The 17,252-nt window shown below is 37.1% G+C and overlaps 1 protein-coding gene across 2 annotated transcripts in view; it reads right to left on the bottom strand.

Moving 5' to 3' along the window:
* PLCB1 (phospholipase C beta 1) overlaps positions 1-17,252 on the bottom strand; it is a 673,888-nt gene that overhangs the window by 134,108 nt on the left and 522,528 nt on the right. For both annotated transcript variants that reach the window (XM_077872243.1, XM_077872244.1), the window contains exons 16-22: positions 16,468-16,564; positions 13,836-13,920; positions 11,719-11,843; positions 6,851-7,005; positions 3,234-3,398; positions 1,351-1,450; positions 556-660 (exon numbers count right to left, since the gene is read on the bottom strand). In XM_077872243.1, coding sequence (XP_077728369.1) covers positions 556-660; positions 1,351-1,450; positions 3,234-3,398; positions 6,851-7,005; positions 11,719-11,843; positions 13,836-13,920; positions 16,468-16,564 — 832 coding nt within the window. The remainder of the gene's footprint in view (positions 1-555; positions 661-1,350; positions 1,451-3,233; positions 3,399-6,850; positions 7,006-11,718; positions 11,844-13,835; positions 13,921-16,467; positions 16,565-17,252) is intronic.

Below are 17,252 nucleotides of genomic sequence, written 5' to 3' on the forward strand. Positions count from 1 at the left end.
AACAACCTAAAGATTGCACAGAATCCTTCATACATGATACTGTCTAGCTGGAGTGAGTTAGGCCTGCCATCTTTGGATGGATATGTGCTCTAAGTTTGCCACAGTCCGTACTATACCACTCCCCAATACCTCACAACCAGGCCACTTAACATTATAACTACTTAAATTTATGATTCCTGGTTAAAGTTGTCACAAGTTCATTCTTCTAAACTTAGAATTTCACCCATGATGTGGCTTCTGAAACTGGCTGAAGACAAATTCATTGTATAGACCTAGATACCCTGCTGTAGCATCAGGTAGCATGGGTTAGAAATTGCTAGATCCATAAGAACAATACCAATAGCAGATAAATATGCTCATACTTTATTGGGACTTAAATGAAATCAAATGAAATTGTATCCACAAAGGCTTGAGCAATTTAATAAATATACCTACATAAATAGAAGTAATTCTGAGGCCAGAATTTGCTGCTTATTTATGGTCCAGATTTCCATCTGAACCACAAAAATATGGATGGCCCCAGATAGAAATATCCCCTTGAGGTAAGTTGTTTACCTGCATAGGTATCTGGGACATAGTCTTTCACCTCTATGTAGACAAACACAGCTGGAAGCATCAGAGGCTGGTTCCTCTCATTCCTCAGACAGATGTAGTGATAGCCTGGAAAGGTGACAGCAGTACTGTGTATCGCATATTTTCTTCACAATGTTAGTTATAACACAGGAACATCTACGTGATGCAGGTGTTTATTTTAGGTGGCTTTGGATGACAAACAGGTCACTTCTTTCTCATTTTAATTGCATGGTTTTACGTGATTTTTTTTTCCCTCGTCAGACAGGAAAACAATGTTGATCTTGATTATTTTCCTTTCCAAACATGTTTTTTTCCCACAAAAGAGAATTTAAAAATGCATGCCAGAGGCTAAATTATTGGTCCAAATTCTTCCCCTGTACATGATTTCTTGATTTGGGGCTTAGCCATGTGCTTTGTTTGGGACAAGGAATGTTAGTGATGTGGTACAAACAGAGCCTTAAAATACACTTGCAGAGTCAGGCTTGCCCTTATGCATTCCAATGGGCTGCCATAAAAGTCCATACTGTGGGTTCCACTGTTCCTTCAGAATGAGCACACATGGAAGAGACCTAACTCCAGCCCACAGCCGCATGGCTGAGCCCAGCCAAACTCTGTCAACCCACAGACTTGTGAACCTAAGGATAAAGTACTTGTAATAAGCCGCTGAGCTTCCAGATAGCTTCCTAAATCATTCTTTAACCACCACCTAAGGTGGTGATGGTTTTCTTTACAACTTTGATAAGTAGTATATCACCATACTATCCATATTATCCATACCTGGCCGAATTGCCTGTACTGGCAAGATCCGGTGACCGATAAATTTACCTCCTTCTTCATAAACTGCTATCCTCAAACAGGCCAGAGAAGGAAGAACCACCTACAGGTAAATTAAGGATACTTGTGGTTAAAGAAGAAGCAACTCCAAGAAAGAATCAGAAACGTAATATTCAAATATGCCCTGTGTTTCAATTTCAAGTAGAAGTTTCTACTTAGCCAACTGATTAGAAGCTAAGTTGTTGCTCTATAACTCAGATTTTCAAAAGGATTACCGGAGATACAGCTTCAGCTATGCTTTATCCCTTTGTCCTGAGGAGGGATTCGTTCAACATGTAGCCCATTTACTTTTGACATGAACATTCTCAACATGGAAATGATAAAAGTTTAAATATACGTTTAAATATAAAGTTAGTAGTCTTATCACTATTTGAGAATTTACTATTACATTTTCTTCTTTCTTTTTCTTTGAGAGAGAGACAGAGAGAGCATGCGCACACACTCACTTGAGTGACGGGTGGGGAAGGGAGAGAAAATCCCAAGCATGCTCCACACCCAGTGTAGAGCCCCATGTGGGGCTCATTCCCATGACCTGAGCTTCAAAGAATCAGGCATTTAACCAACTGAGCCACCCAGATGCCCCTACTCTTACATTATCAAAGCAAACTGCTTTCATATTTTCTTTTCTTTTTTTTTGGGGGGGGGGTTTCATATTTTCAAAGCAAAAGCACAAATGCAAAAAAAAACAGCTTTCAGGACAGCTTTCAAAATGAGATTGCTTTATAAATAAATCCCAAGGGCAGCCCAGGTGGCTCAGCGGTTTAGTGCCACCTTCAGCCCCGGGCGTGATCCTGGAGACCGGGGATCGAGTCCCATGTCGGGCCCCCTGCATGGAGCCTGCTTCTTCCTCTGCCTGTGTCTCTGCCTCTCTCTCTCTCTCTCTGTGTCTCTCATGAATAAATAAAATCTTTAAAATAAATAAATAAGTTAATTAATTAATCCCAAATTAGCAACAAGTAATTGTTCATTTTTCCCCAACCAAGGAAAACATGTGTCTAAAACATGAGGCTGACTATATCCTTCAGAACTTAATTTCCATAACAAGAGCAAACTAACACTTATTGACTATTTTCAAAGTGCCAGACATTTTATAAATATTTTCAGTGTATTAGGGGATATTTATTAATAACTCGTTGAAGTAGACACTACTATAAAATCTGAGTAACATATTAAAAATAGTGGGATTACAGAGACATTTAACACAGATGTACTCTTTATAGAAGACACCCTATCTAGATCTTTGGCCAGATAAAAGCCAAGGGTAGATATTCTATTCCACTTTCTACTGGACTTCTGCCTTCTTTTGTGTGGCAAGCACGTGTGAAGAAGATTTGCCTTTTTGGTATCAAGTGGAAAAACTTTTAACTCTGTCAGACAAAATCCAGACAAGATAGAATGACCAGCTGCCTGAGGCTAGAGTTATAGGAAATTTAATTAATATTCTTTTTTTAAGGAAGTATGGAATTACGGACTTCCTTCTCTCTGCTACCATATATATTATTCTCTACTTCCCACTCTACTTCACTTGAGTTCACAATAAACCTATATCACTTATCTCTTATTTTATAACAGGATCTGAGTTAAATTATATGTTTTTCTGGTTTTCCAAATGAGGCAAACTAGAATTAATAAATTAACAACACAATTCTAAAAACCCAAACAAGTCATTTGCAGAGATCTTGAACAGTTTTTAAGACCCCCCCCAAAGTGCTATTGCTTGATTAATGTGCAAATTCCCAAATAATTCTTCACGTATTTTTTTTTTTTCTCAGAGTGAAACACCTTAAATATGCGGTTACATCTCATATCAAGGATATGAGACCAACCTTTTTGAACACAATGGGCTCTTCTTCCCAGACAGGATTTACAGCATTTCCTTGTGATGTTTTGGTCTTAAATGCCTTCCTCCTTGTGTCCACAGGCAAACCAAACATATCCACTTCCACGTAAGTCCCAACTTTCTTATCAGAGAGAAACTGACCTGAAATAATCTAGAAAATAATAAAAAAGAATTCTTGATAAGTGAGTAAGTGATAGAAGAGCATACTTGAGGGAGGTACAAATGCTGGTTGAATCATAGCCAAAATGAAATAGAGGCAAGAGTATAAATATAATTGCTTTTTTGGTTAAAGAATTGGTAGAGGGCAGCCCGGGTGGCTCAGCGGTTTAGCGCCACTTTCGGCCTGGGGGTGATCCTGGAGACCCGGGATCGAGTCCCACATCGGGCTCCCTGCATGGAGCCTGCTTCTCCCTCTGCCTGTGTCTCTGCCTCTGTGTCTCTCATGAATAAATAAAAATCTTAAAAAAAAAAAGAATTGATAGAGGGACACTGAAAATGATGATTAGAAGGAATCCATTAATAGGACAAAATTGTATACGAGGAAATAAATGAACAACTACCAAGAGTTTGATGAGATTATACCTTTTGTACTTGAGATACATCTATTAAATGTTGAAGATGGATCTTAGAGCCAACTGAATATAAAGATTTTTCTAATACTTAAAGATGTTACAAGAGAAAAAATTCTCATTTTAGCATGATTGTAAATGAAGTTAAAAGGTTATCTGAGAATACAAATTTTAAACATAACAAAGTAGAAACTCAAGCATTTAAAAAGTTTCCTTTTGTTCATAAAATTCAACATGGAGGAGTGATTGTAACTATGCCATTCAATTCTCAGAGTTGTTATACTTTCAGTTTTTAATTTTTTTAAGTAGGCTCTACGCCCAGTGCTCCAGTGTGGAGTCCAGTGCAGGGCTTGAACTCACAAACTTGAAAGCAAGACCTGAGCTGGAATCAATAGTCACTTAGCTGACTGAGCCACTTAGGCACCCCCAGAGTTATTGTACTTTAAATTAAAAAAATAATAATAATAAAAAAAACAAATCTCAAATATCAACTTTATTTTTTTTTTCAAATATCAACTTTAAACCATCAAGCCTAGTTTATCATCACTATCATAACCCCAACCTGTTAGTCATCCACGTGATTATGGGTATCCTCACTTAACTACAAAATTTATGGTTATTGTAGAGTTAAAAGAGAGCTTGAAATTACATATTCTGGTGGCTAGGAGCTTTCTGAGCTCAAGTCCATGAAAGCAGACAGAATTACCAAGACTATGGTGGTGCCAGAAATGGGATATAATGGCAGCCTGAGAATGGCCCTCAGAGGCTCAGCAAGGCCAGTAAGCTACATGCTCATGTGTCAGAAATTTCAAATAGGTTAGAGACAAAAAACAAGGAAGAGGCTGTCTGAATTTGCCCCCAAGGTAACTCATTTCTCCTGAATGTTCTCTTTAGCCTGAGTGCATGGGGATTTCCAGCAACAATCTCTATTTAATTTGAGGTTCTATGTGAGAACAACTTAGCAGACATTTTATATGTGTAAAACTTCAAAGTTATGTGAGTCACACTGGGAAATCAGATGCACCAAGGATTCTGTGTGATTAAGATGTTTGATTAAAGCAGAGGCCCTTAACTAAATTAACAACACCACACCCTCAATGTTCCCAACAGTAAAACAAAATGGTGAAACACCTTTTGAGCTCCCGAGTCTATTCTGGCATGAGGAAATCTATGTCAGAAGGTCCAAATAGAGGCACCACTGGATGGACACAAACTGTCTCTTGGTTCTGGCTGTCATGTTAAAGGCAGGACGGCTCGGCAGCCTGGCCTGTTCACTCTAAGTACACTAACCACTCTCCAGCAGTGTCTCCATTCTGGACTAAGGTAGTAGTTCATATCTGTTTGGGTCTTAACTGTTTCCCCTCAACTTACTTTCCTGTTTCTAGGTCATCATTTTATAATTACTTACACCATCATGGGAGAATCTTAAAGATTTTTTTAAAAGAATATTTATTTATTTGAGCGAGAGAATGCAGGGAGGAGCAGAAGGAGAGGGATAAGAAGGCACCATGCTTAGCACAGAGCCTGACAAGGTGCTTGAAGTGATGACTTGGAGATCATGACCTGAGCCAAAGCCTAGAGTCGGACGCTTAACCAACTGAGCCACCCAGGTGCTCTGGAATCTAAAAAATAAATAAATAAGCAAGAGCACCTGGTGGCTCAGTCTGTTAAGCATCTGCCTGCAGCTCAGGTCATGATCCCGGGGTCCTGCATCAGGCTAGCTGCTCTCCTTCCATCCCTCCTCTCTACTAGTGCTCCCTTGCTCTTGCTCTCTCTCACTCTTTCTCAAATAAATAAATAAATAAAATTTAAAAAAATAAATAAGCAAGCAAACATGCACAAATAAAAATGAATTGGCACACAAGGACAACATTAGTTTGATCCAACTAGAGCAACAATTGACAAGGGTTCTAAAAATAACATTCGTCCGTGTGATGCTTAGGAGTTTATCTTAATCAAACTCGGCAGGAATTAAACATCCTTTGCTGAAAAGGATTTCCTAAAATAAACATAATCTCGAAGCTCTAATTCTGCCAACTCCACTCTTCAGATACATGGCGTGAAATAATTTCAGAAGATATAATTTTGAGACACTTCACTGAAATTTTATTTTTGATCTTTGGTGTCAAGTGACATGAATTTTCAAGTAAAACTGGTCTCAACAAGCTTAGGGTAGATAGAAATTAGTGAAACTGTTACTTTTTTTTTTTTTTTACATAGTTTTTCATGTGCTTTTGGTTTAAAGTCAATCTAAAAATTGCATTTATGTCCAATGTCCAATAAAAAATGTTTCTTAGTTCCACAGTTATCCGGCTAAACAGGAGAGAGAAAGGAAAACTTAAAGAAGTAAATTAAACAACCACAACAACCAAGACCTTAGAGAATTCAAGTAAAAAGCTCTTTGTAAAATCATTTTTCATTCATAGTACAAAAATACTTTCTTGTAGCTAAAAAAATATATATTTGATGTAACATCAATTTCAAAAACAGCAGAGATCATTTTGAATTAATATTTTAGGGTCAGATGTATGTTTAATGAAACAGTTTTCTTAGTTAATATCATTACTCTGTGTTTTAAGTCCCCAAATCCTCTGATAGATTTTCAAATGGTAACTTGGGAGCTTTTATTCAAAATTTAACAATTTATTGAGAAAATGTTTCTTTTTTTCTAATTTTGCTCGGCGTGGTTATTTTTCTAGAACTAATGGAGAAATAAAAGACCAGAAGATTCCTCCAACATGGGTCGCTGGCAGTTACACCAAAAGAAAGGACCAACCATGGTGACTCTCACCAACTTGGTTTATTGACTTAGGGTTCAAGTTTTATCCTATTAAAGAATAGGGCTTAGTCCCTTTATCTCATGCATGTGGCTTCTGAAACTTGTGATTCAGATTTAGTCCTTTAAGAAAAAAAAATGCATAAAGGGGTGGAGATATTGCTAGCTCTAAATTTTTGATGACAAAACTCCTTTAAGCAAAATAGGTAATGTTTGAGACTTTTGTTGGGGACAGTTTTGTAATAGAGAGGTACATACCTTGACAGATAAAGTATTGGCCACTATCCCATCCACGATGCCTTCGGTGAATGGATCAAAATGCTTGTCAGGTCTCCTCATGAACTCTGGCTTTAATCTGTAGCCACTTTTCCCATTGTATTCATACATCCCCATATTTATTTGCATAGCCAGGTCTGAATATCAAAAACACAAACCTTATTGTGACAATATTTGTGTCTAGAGCAAGAAAGATTGTATTACAGTCCATTTTTACTCCCCTTTTAAAAAAAGAAATATTTCTTCATTGTAGAAATTTAGGAAACACAGATAAGGAAAAAAAAAAAGTCAAGCTGTAATCTCCAAATCTAGAGATAAACCGCTGCCAACCGGTTGGTGTATATTTTTTTCCTACTTCAGATATGTTTGAATGTGTAGTATATCCATTTCACTAGATATTTGTCTGCTTTAATTTTAACAGCTGTACAAATTCTTTTGAATAGATTAATGTGAATAGATGTGTTACATAAGCCCCCTCTTGGGTACAGTTTTGTGTCTTGTAATTTTTCACCATTACATATGGTGTTTTGATGAATATCATCATGGTGAAAGCTTGGAAGCCATCATTAAGGGCATTATTAGGAGTGAAATGTCTAGGTCAAGAGATATGTTCTGGGAAAAAGGTATATTTTTTTATAAGTCTTGTCAAAATGCTCTTCAGAAAGCTCATGCCACTTCTGAGAATGGACTTCCCTACATCTCACCAACTGTGAACACCAGAATTCTTTTTTTAATTTACAGGAGAAAAGGATTTCCTTTCTGAAATTTGCATTTCTTTTGTTTCTTCCCACCTAATTACACATTGACTCCTTTCTAGTGGACAAAACTTACAGCCAAAGTTTTCTAAGACTCAGTTAATATATGAAATGAATGTCCACACTAATTGCAATTGGTAAGATTTGTAAAAAAAAAACATTTTAAAGTCATCAGGAATCTGGGAAGCTGTCATTTGTTCTGGATTGTCTGAGTCATGATTCATCTCTACATAGGTGGACAATAGCAAGGTGATCGTAGAATTATTTCAGAGTTCCATGTAATCAATCATTTTTAGAGTAGAGAAAATAAGAGAAGTTTTTTTGCCAATTTATTAAGCTATGATAACTATGATACAACAATTGGACAAAGTACCCCCCCCCAAAAAAAGAAAATGACCGACTTATTATACTTGAAGAAACTGACACCAAAAACTTAAAAAAATTGCAATAGCAAATCATATGTTCCAAAAAATAACATACAACAAGGAAGGAGAATTCATCCCATGAACAAAAGGATAATTACATATTAGGAGCTCTATTAACTCACAAAAGAAGAAATGAATACATATGGTTATCCCAACAGATGTCAAATAGACATTTAATAACATTAACATAAATTCCCAAAAGACTGTTATTCAATTAGGATAGGTGCCTACAGTAGTCCCCACCTATCCACGGGAAATGTGTTCCAAGACCTCCAGTGGATGTCTGAAACCCCGGGCAGTACCAAACTTGACATCTACTATTTTTTTTTCCCTATACACATAGAGCTATGACGAAGCTTAGCTTATAAATTAGGCATGAAAAAAAAATAAATTAGGCATGATAAGAGATTAACAACAACAACTAAGAGCAAAATAGAAGGATTATAACAATACACTGTAATAAAGGTTATGTGAATGTGATTCTGTCTCTCTCTTTCAAGATACTTACTGTACTGCACTCATCCTTCTTTTTGTGATGATGTGATATGATAAAATGCCTATGGGATGAGATGAAGTGAGGTAAATGATGTAGGCACTGTGACATAGCATTAGGCTACTTTTGACCTTCTGACAATGAATTAGAAGGAGGAGCATCTGCTTCCAGACCCTCTTTGACTATGGGTAACTGAAACCATGGCAAGTGGAGCCACAGGTAAGAAAGGCTATTGTATTTTTTTAATGTGTGGAAGATTATTTGTTTCAGTCACAGCCAATACCTGCTCAATGAAATTCCCCTTAGTGTCAGGATGAAGAGAAAGCTACCCACCCTTAATACTATTATTTAATATTATTTTAGAATGGTCAGTCCAAAGCACTACCAAGGGAAAAAACAGAGATGTGATTAAATTGTTGTGATTGTGTGGGATGCCCGGGTGGCTCAGTGGTTGAGCGTCTGCCTTTGGCCTAGGGCATGAACCCAGGGTCCTGGGATCGAGTCCCACATTGGGCTCCCTGCGAGGAGCCTGCCTCTCCCTCTGCCTGTGTCTCTACCTCCTCTCTCTTTGTATCTCTCATGAAAAAATAAATAAAACCCTTAAAAAAATAAAATAAATTGTTGCCATTGTATATCTACCTGAAAAACCCAATAGAAGCTACTGGCAAAATAGGCTATTATGAGAGCTTGGGAGGATGATTATAAAATATATTTATTCATAAAACAAATATACAAATATCAATATCCAGAAAAAAATTGCTAAAAATATAATGTTTTTAAAAAAGTATTTCATCTAAAGAAACTAGACCTCAGGTGAAGACTAGTGATTTTGCTAAGGGACATAATGTAAGAACTTTTATGGTGAAGAGAAAAACATTCTTTCTGTGATAAGAAAACTAAAAATTAAAAGGTGCCGGTTTTCTTCAAATTTCCTCGAATTATAAATTTAATGTGATTTTAAACAAAATTGTTTTCCAGTAGGGAGAGGGAAACATAGTGTAACAATTAAACTAATGTAAATTAGTTTTGATTTTATTCAAAATCCCATTTCTTTCTCAGTGGGGAAAGGGGAAATAATAAATAAATTAAATTCATTCCAGTTTGCAATGGCAAGCAATGAACTAAAAATTAATAGCCATGAAGGAGAAATTCTACTTCCGGGTATTAGACTGTATTATCAAACATTACAATAATAACAGTGAGCTATTGGCTCCAGGAAGGCAGACAAACTTATTAATAGAGAAGAATATAACTGGAAGAAAATGAACCCAAATTAACCACATCAAAAAATACTACATCTATTAAGCTGTAATTTCAGTTTAGTGTAAAAAGGATTGGTCTCTTCCTGAGATTGTATATTACAATTAAATTTGGATGGCTGAAAGGGTCAAATTACAAATAAAACAGAAACCAGGGGCAGCCCAGGTGGCTCAGCGGTTTAGCTCCGCCTTCAGCCCAGGGCCTGATCCTGGACACGGGATCGAGTCCCACATCGAGCTCCCTGCATGGAGTCTGCTTCTCCCTCTGCCTGTCTCTCTCTTTCTCTCTCTCTCTCTCTCTCTCTCTGTGTCTCTCATGAATAAATAAATAAAATCTTTAAACAACAACAACAGAAACTATGAGAGAAACAGAAGTAATTATGGATCTAAATCTGGTGTGGAAAGCCTACAATAATAAAAGTAAACCAATACTGCATAAAATAAAACATTAATCAACCCAATCTCATCTGTTTCACAAAATATGACAACATGCTTATTATATAAAAAGTGCTGTTATAAATGGATAGGAAAACTGACAGTAGTCCTAAATATGCCTTCATAAAAGCAGAGGCACAAAAATCAAAACACATACTTAAAATTTTCAACCTCAATAATAACCAAAGAAATAAAACTAAAGTAACAATGAGATAGTATTTTGTCTGGATCATCATTATTATTTAACGGTAGTACTTAACCAGGATCTCAAATGAAAAGGACCACTTCATTCCTGATGGAGGAAAAATCCAGTGCAATATATTTTTTTAATTTGTTAAAGGTACATATTTTTTTCAAATTATTTTTTTTATCATGATAAGTGTACTCTTAATCGCCATCACTTATTCCATCCATCACCTATTTCATCCATCTCTCCTCTGGTAACCATCAGTTTGTTCTCTATGGTTAAGAGTCTGTTTCTTGGTTTGTCTCTCTCTTTTTTTTCTTTGCTCATTTGTTTTGTTAATTAAATTCCACATAGAAGTGAGACCATATAATTTTTGTCTTTCTCTGACTTATTTCACTTAGTATTATACTCTCTAGCTCTATCCATGTTGTTGCAAATGACAAGATTTCATTCTTTTTATGGCCGAATAATATTCCATTGTGTGTGTGTGTGTATACCACATCTTCTTTATCCATTCATCTAGTGATGGATACTCCAGCTGCTTTCATAATTTGGTTACTATAAATAATGCTGCAGTAATCATAGGGGTTCAGGTATCCCTTTGAATTAGTGTTTTTGTATTTTTTAGGTAAATACCCAAAATTTTGGATGGGCAATTTGGTATTGCACGAAGGTTCGTAAAACATTCACATTTTTTAACAAAGTGATTGTATTTTAGGAATTCTTCCAAAAGAACATTAGGACATAGACTTCAAGATGTTGTCTGAGCATTATTTATTATAGTTGAAAAAAATTTCCTAATGTCCAGTGGTAGGAAATGCAATTTAGTGAATTGTGAAATTTGCTTAATATACAGCTATTAAAATTCATGTTTCTATATAGCATTTAAATATATATGTACATATATATTTTAAACGAGGAATTAAATTAAAAAGCACATATATACATAGCCAAAAAAACCTTACAGATTACAAAGCCAAAAGTTAACTGTTGACTTTCTGAGTCATAGTGTTCCTGGTGCAGTTTTATTTTTTTTTCATACTTTTCTGAATTTTCCAAATTTTCTATGAACTATACATATTACCTTAAAAAGCATAAAATTTTTCTTTGAAAATAATGCAAGACTAGTAGAAATAAAGACTTGTTTGTAAACTACTAAAGACAGTTTCTCCATTTTCAAAAGTTACTTTTTTTCTTTGCAGCGATATTCCCTTCACTGAAATTTGCTTCTATTTGCAAGTCTGGAAATGTGGCTTTATAACAGAATGGAAATGAGCTATGAGCTGTGCTACTTACCCACAGTTTGAAAATTAAGTGCAACCATTTGACAACCTGCATTCCAGAAGAGCTGAGGCATGTAGTTAGATGAATCCACACGGGTTCCTTTTGGATATATCCTGCTAAGCTGCATTTTGTTATATCTGGACCATCATGTTAAGTAGTGAATACAGTTATAAAAATAATGAGCTGATACATTAACTGAGAGGCCACTTTCCTTCTTTCTCCATTGGGAAATGAACTAAATGTTGATGATCTCTTTGGACTAGTGGGTGAAAAATGTCAAAAACTTCCTGAACACACAGAATAAATGTGCTTTTAAAAAATTTTTATTTATTCATGAGAGACAGAGAGAGGGAGGCAGAGGGAGAAGCAGGCTCCATGTAGGGAGCCCGACATGGGACTCGAACCTGGGTCTCCAGGATCACATCCTGGGTCTCCAGGATCATGCCCTGGGCTAAAGCCAGCGCTAAACCACTGAGCCACCTGGGCTGCCCTAAATGTGCTTTTATAATATAAATGCACTATCACCTTTGCAGAGCCTCGTGGCTGAAAACTAAAGGAGTAGCAAAAATGACCTAGCCAAAGTCAGTGGGATTTTGTGGAGATTATTCAGGATAGGCTTAAAAATTAAGGGCTCGTGAGAAAGCTCAAGCGTTTCAAAGCATGTGAGAGCATGATGTCGTCTCTGGTGGAAGCAGATAACATGCACTGCATGGCTATTTCTGAAATGCTCTCTGCTCATTTTTAAGCCTTCTCTGAGAATGCTATTTGCCAAGACTGTGGTATTCTTTATGATGGATAACCAGGTAAATATAGCACAGAAGGTTCTGACCTTGCTTCGTGTCTTTAAAACACAACTGACTATTCCTATTACCAAATTTAGTGGAGGTTAGTGAGGGTTTTGAGCTTGGGCAGGGGAATTAGGCCTAAAAGAGTCTGAACCTTATTTCTGGAAGTTGCTGGCTGTAGGCCCTGCAGCCATTTATCTCACTCTGTGTGTCAGTTTCCCTCATTTACTTAATAGACTGAACAACCCCTACATTCTAGGTCTATTGTGAGGCTTCAGTGAGATAGGACATCTAATGGAAGGGCTGTCCAATAGCCAGTTCATACTAGTGTGACTTTGTGGATGGAGTTACATTTGTTAAGGAGTTTATGGTTGTTCCCTCTCCTCTCATTGAAGAGTTCTAGTTTTTTTGTTTGTTTGTTTGTTTTATTCTAGGACTTGCTTCATGAAATTGGGCTGTGTGAGGCATTTACTATTACTTTCATGGGAAAGATTTAGAGACTTGATTCAGTTTTGCTTTATGGATAAAAATGAAAAGTTTTTGTTGGGACACCTGAGTGGCTCAGTGATTGAGCATCTGCCTTTGGCTTAGGTGGTGATCCCGGGGTCCTAAGATCACATTCCACATCGGGCTCTCTGTGGGGAGCCTGCTTCTCCCTCTGTCTATGTCTCTGCCTGTCTGTGTCTCTCATGAATAAACAAATTTTTAAAAATCTACAAAGTAAATTAAAGTTTTTGTTGTCAGGACTACCAACAAAACCATTATTAGTAATATATATTGATATTCTTTTTAAGTTTTTTTTTTGAAATCTCTACACCCAACGTGGGGCTCAAACTCATGACCCCAAGATCAAGGGTCACATGCTCCTCTGAGCCAGCCAGATGTTCCAATATTTATAATCTTATCATTGTCCTAACTATTTTCTGATTGGACATCGATTCCATGTAAGGATGTGAGATGCCAAGAAAGTATATTTATAAATGTATTCACTTTACACATATTCTATCTTACATATGTATAAAGTATATACACCTGCTTTACACATGTCGTTCGTAACCCAAAGGCAAGCCACAAAGCTGGTATTACCGTTTCTGTTTTACAGATGAGGAAATTCAGAAGAATTAAGCAAATCACCTTGAAACCTGAGCTTCCTTTACTGCAAGACCAGCACTCTTTTCCATATATCAGGCCAGCCCACTCAGCCTTGCATATGAAACCATTTATCACACCCAGGTGACAGAAGCCATTTCATGCATCTTTCTCCTTATTCAAAACAGAAACCAAACCAATGGCACGTGGCTTCCATTGGGTCATCTCAGCAGTCGATCGTCAAATCAAGGATACTCTACAAATTCCACTGGAGACTTTGTCAGTTGCTCTAGTCCTTTGGTTTCCACGAAAGAAGACATTTCAAAACTTCTATTTCTTTCTGAGTTAATGACAATAAAAACAGGTGAGAAGGACAATTCAATGATAAAACTTATCTCATGTAAGAAGTAGGCACATGTTCAGTGAAGTTAGGGCAATGAATCCTCATCATAACTTCATAAATCCATTTCTTCCAGTGAACCATTTATCTGTACCCAAAGTTGAGTCTTCTAAAAAGCTGTCTCTTCTAAAACTTACTACCTGAGTCAGTTATGCTTATGGTCTGTATTAGGATGAAGAAATGAATTTGAGATGTGGTAAATGAAAGCTGTTTTGTCAAAAGAGGAGGAGCCCTAGGGGAATCTTTTGTTCTGAATCCATTCAGATTGGTTTCTCTGACTCTGTTTGATGCCCACATTGCCATTGCCTCAGTTTGTATGCACCTCTTTGGTTCAAATAACTAACGTGACCTTAGGATCAAGGTTATTTCAAAGTAGAAGGATTCTTGGAAATCTTCCAGTCTAATGGCCTCATTTTCAGATTAGATAAGAGAGGGCGGAGAGATGCATGTGCTAGAGGTCTGAGTAGAGTACAAGAGCAATGTTTGGAAAGTGGAATCCAAACTGCCAATTAGAGTGGAAGAAACAAAACAAAGTTACCTTAGTTTGTAAAGACTAAGAGTCTGACAGCTTCTCAGTCCTCTTTCCAACTAAAAACCAAAGTGTTACACACAGTACTGAGGCAAGTGTCATTCAGAGTGGTTAGACAGCGCTCATGTGTTTTTTTTTTTTAATTTATTTTCATTTTTAAAAAGATTTCATGTATTTATTTGAGAGAAACAGAGAGAAGGGGGTGCCTGGGTGGCTCAGTCAGTTAAGCATCTGCCTTCAGCTCAGGTCATGATCCCAGGGTCCTGGGATCAAGCCCTGCATCAGCTCCCTCCTCAATGGGGAGGCTGTTACTCCCTCTCCCTATGCTCCTCCCCCCACTTGTGCACGTACATGCTTTCTGTCTCTCGCTCTCGCTCTTACTCTCTGTCAAATAAATAAACATTTTACAAGAGATAGAAAGAAAGCAGGAGTGTAAGTTGGGGGAGGGACAGAGAGAAAGAGACTCTCAAGCAGACTCAGCGCTGCTGAGCTCCTGGGACCCTGAGATCAAGACCTGAGCTGAAACCAAGAGTCAGAAGCTCAAGTGACTGAGCCACCCAAGCATCCTGACAGCTCTCAGTTTTTAAATGGTTACCTTTGAGGCATTTCCCACTCTTTGATGCCCACTTTCCATAATTAAAATCTCATTCTCTCCCCTCAATCATTCCTAGACTCTTTTATCCATCTCCTTACCTTCCCCAATTTAATCAACTCTATAGGAAACCCTTACTTCACTTATTTTGGTCCATCAGAAACCTATTTTCATACAACCAGTTATTTTGAGCATGACTGCTAATCAAAATTCAGTGAATTTAGTGGGTGCTTTTGTAACGTATGTGCAGTATTCTTCGTACAAAAGTGATAAAATGTTATAAAACACAAGGAGAAGAGTAGTTCTTGTTTGTAAACTTGTGGCCCATGCTGTTGTTACCAGGTTCTGAAGGATGTCAATGCATCAATTCCTTCTCAACCTGGCTACTTGTCTAGGAGTTTTTGACTCATGAATTAGGAAAACTCATTTTTGCAGCCAATGAAAGTTATAGAAATATAAAAATAACTACTTTAGTACATTTATAGTTGAACAACTTGTGGTAAGACCCATCAGTAATTACAAAAATCAAAGATGTTGAAATATTTATATATAAAACGTATTGGAAGTTAAATTCCTCACTGTAGAGATCTACAAAGTTGAGGCTCTTTGGGCAAAAATTATACAATTATACATAAGTGTGTTATGTAGAAGCTTAGATTTTGATGTATCTATAAAACTATGCTTTATGAGAGGCTGCAATATTTAAGCAAAAATTCAGATTTTAAGAGCACTCTCATAAAAGCAGCTAAAACATCCCAAAGGTTTTCTTCACTTGCTAGCATCTTACAATTCATCAAGAAAAGGGCAATTTCATAAAATGACTCTTTTCTTTAGGTGGGCAAAAGGTGCTATATTTTTTTTCTTTGCATCCAGTATGGCTGTATAGTTGGATGAAGAAAGAACACAAAATGATGTGAAGTTAATGTTATAAAACAAGATGGACAATTGGAATGTGGGTGAACTTTTCTATTTCTTGTTATTAGAGCTAACCACGTCTCTGGTTGCTCCCTTTCTGGGGGATGGATAGTTGTGGGTTTTTTTGATAGTTTATTTCAATACTGTCCTTATATAACGGAAGGAACTCATTATGTTGTTGAACAGAAACAACTGTGAAACTCTCAATTAGCTATACTCTAGGATCTTTCAGATAACCATGTATGGCCTACAGCCCTATTAAGAATTTTGGGGAAACATTATGGAATACCTTCTCATCTGGTTATGGTCGTCAACGCAGGCATGTATTCAAGGCTTCCCAGAATAGTTCTGTTAAGGGTAACATTCTTTGTTCTAACTACCTTGTATTGAAAGTACACTAGGGGTTCAAACTGCATGCTACATTAGGGATTCTTCTCCAGGGAAAACTTACTTTTTGAAATTTCAAATGACTCAAACTTGACTGGTTGAATATAGTTCACCAGGTTAGACATCTCTTCTGTGGCCATGGCCTCACTCCCGGCAGTCCCCTGAAAGCAGAAATAAAAATAACATTCCCAGAGTCAGCATTACATTACCAAGGTTTTTTTTTTCCCCCAAGGCAACGATGAAGTGACCCATGAGAGAGAACATCATCCCTTCTCATCTGAAAATGATTATTGCCAATAGAAAATTCATCACGGGAGAAAATTCGCTCATATGTTACACAAGTGTGGGATGGAAGGAGGGAGATTTAGGGGAAGCTCCCAGTGTGCTCTGAGGCCAGCTGCAGGATCTGAGAGGGCCTGTTAGAGATGCGGAGATCTCAGCCCCGACCGCTCACTGGCCTCCTAAATCAAAGTCTGCATTTTACTAAGGTGATTCAAATTCATGTTACAATTTGAAAAACATTCAGCCATATTTCACCTGCCACAGCATATATTCCTTAGCTGATGTCTAAGGTTAATAAATCAAGAAATCAAGAATTCACTGCATAATATGAAAATTAGTCTGTAGGAGACTGCCAGTGAACTAAAAAATGTTTTTTTTTTTTTTTAAAGGTGCCTTGTGGAAATACTTGGGGTGGCTGAACAACTATTGTTTTTCTTTATAGATGTTTATCCCTCCCTGCCTTCTTGATTCCTGTGTGCCTAGTAGGCAAGCAGTACAATGGGGATCAGTACGTGGGAATCAGTAGCAAAGGATCTGGAGCCAGTTTGCCTAATTTTAAATCCCAAG

This window comes from Canis aureus, chromosome 26, assembly GCF_053574225.1.
Source record: "Canis aureus isolate CA01 chromosome 26, VMU_Caureus_v.1.0, whole genome shotgun sequence".
Taxonomy (NCBI): domain Eukaryota; kingdom Metazoa; phylum Chordata; class Mammalia; order Carnivora; family Canidae; genus Canis; species Canis aureus.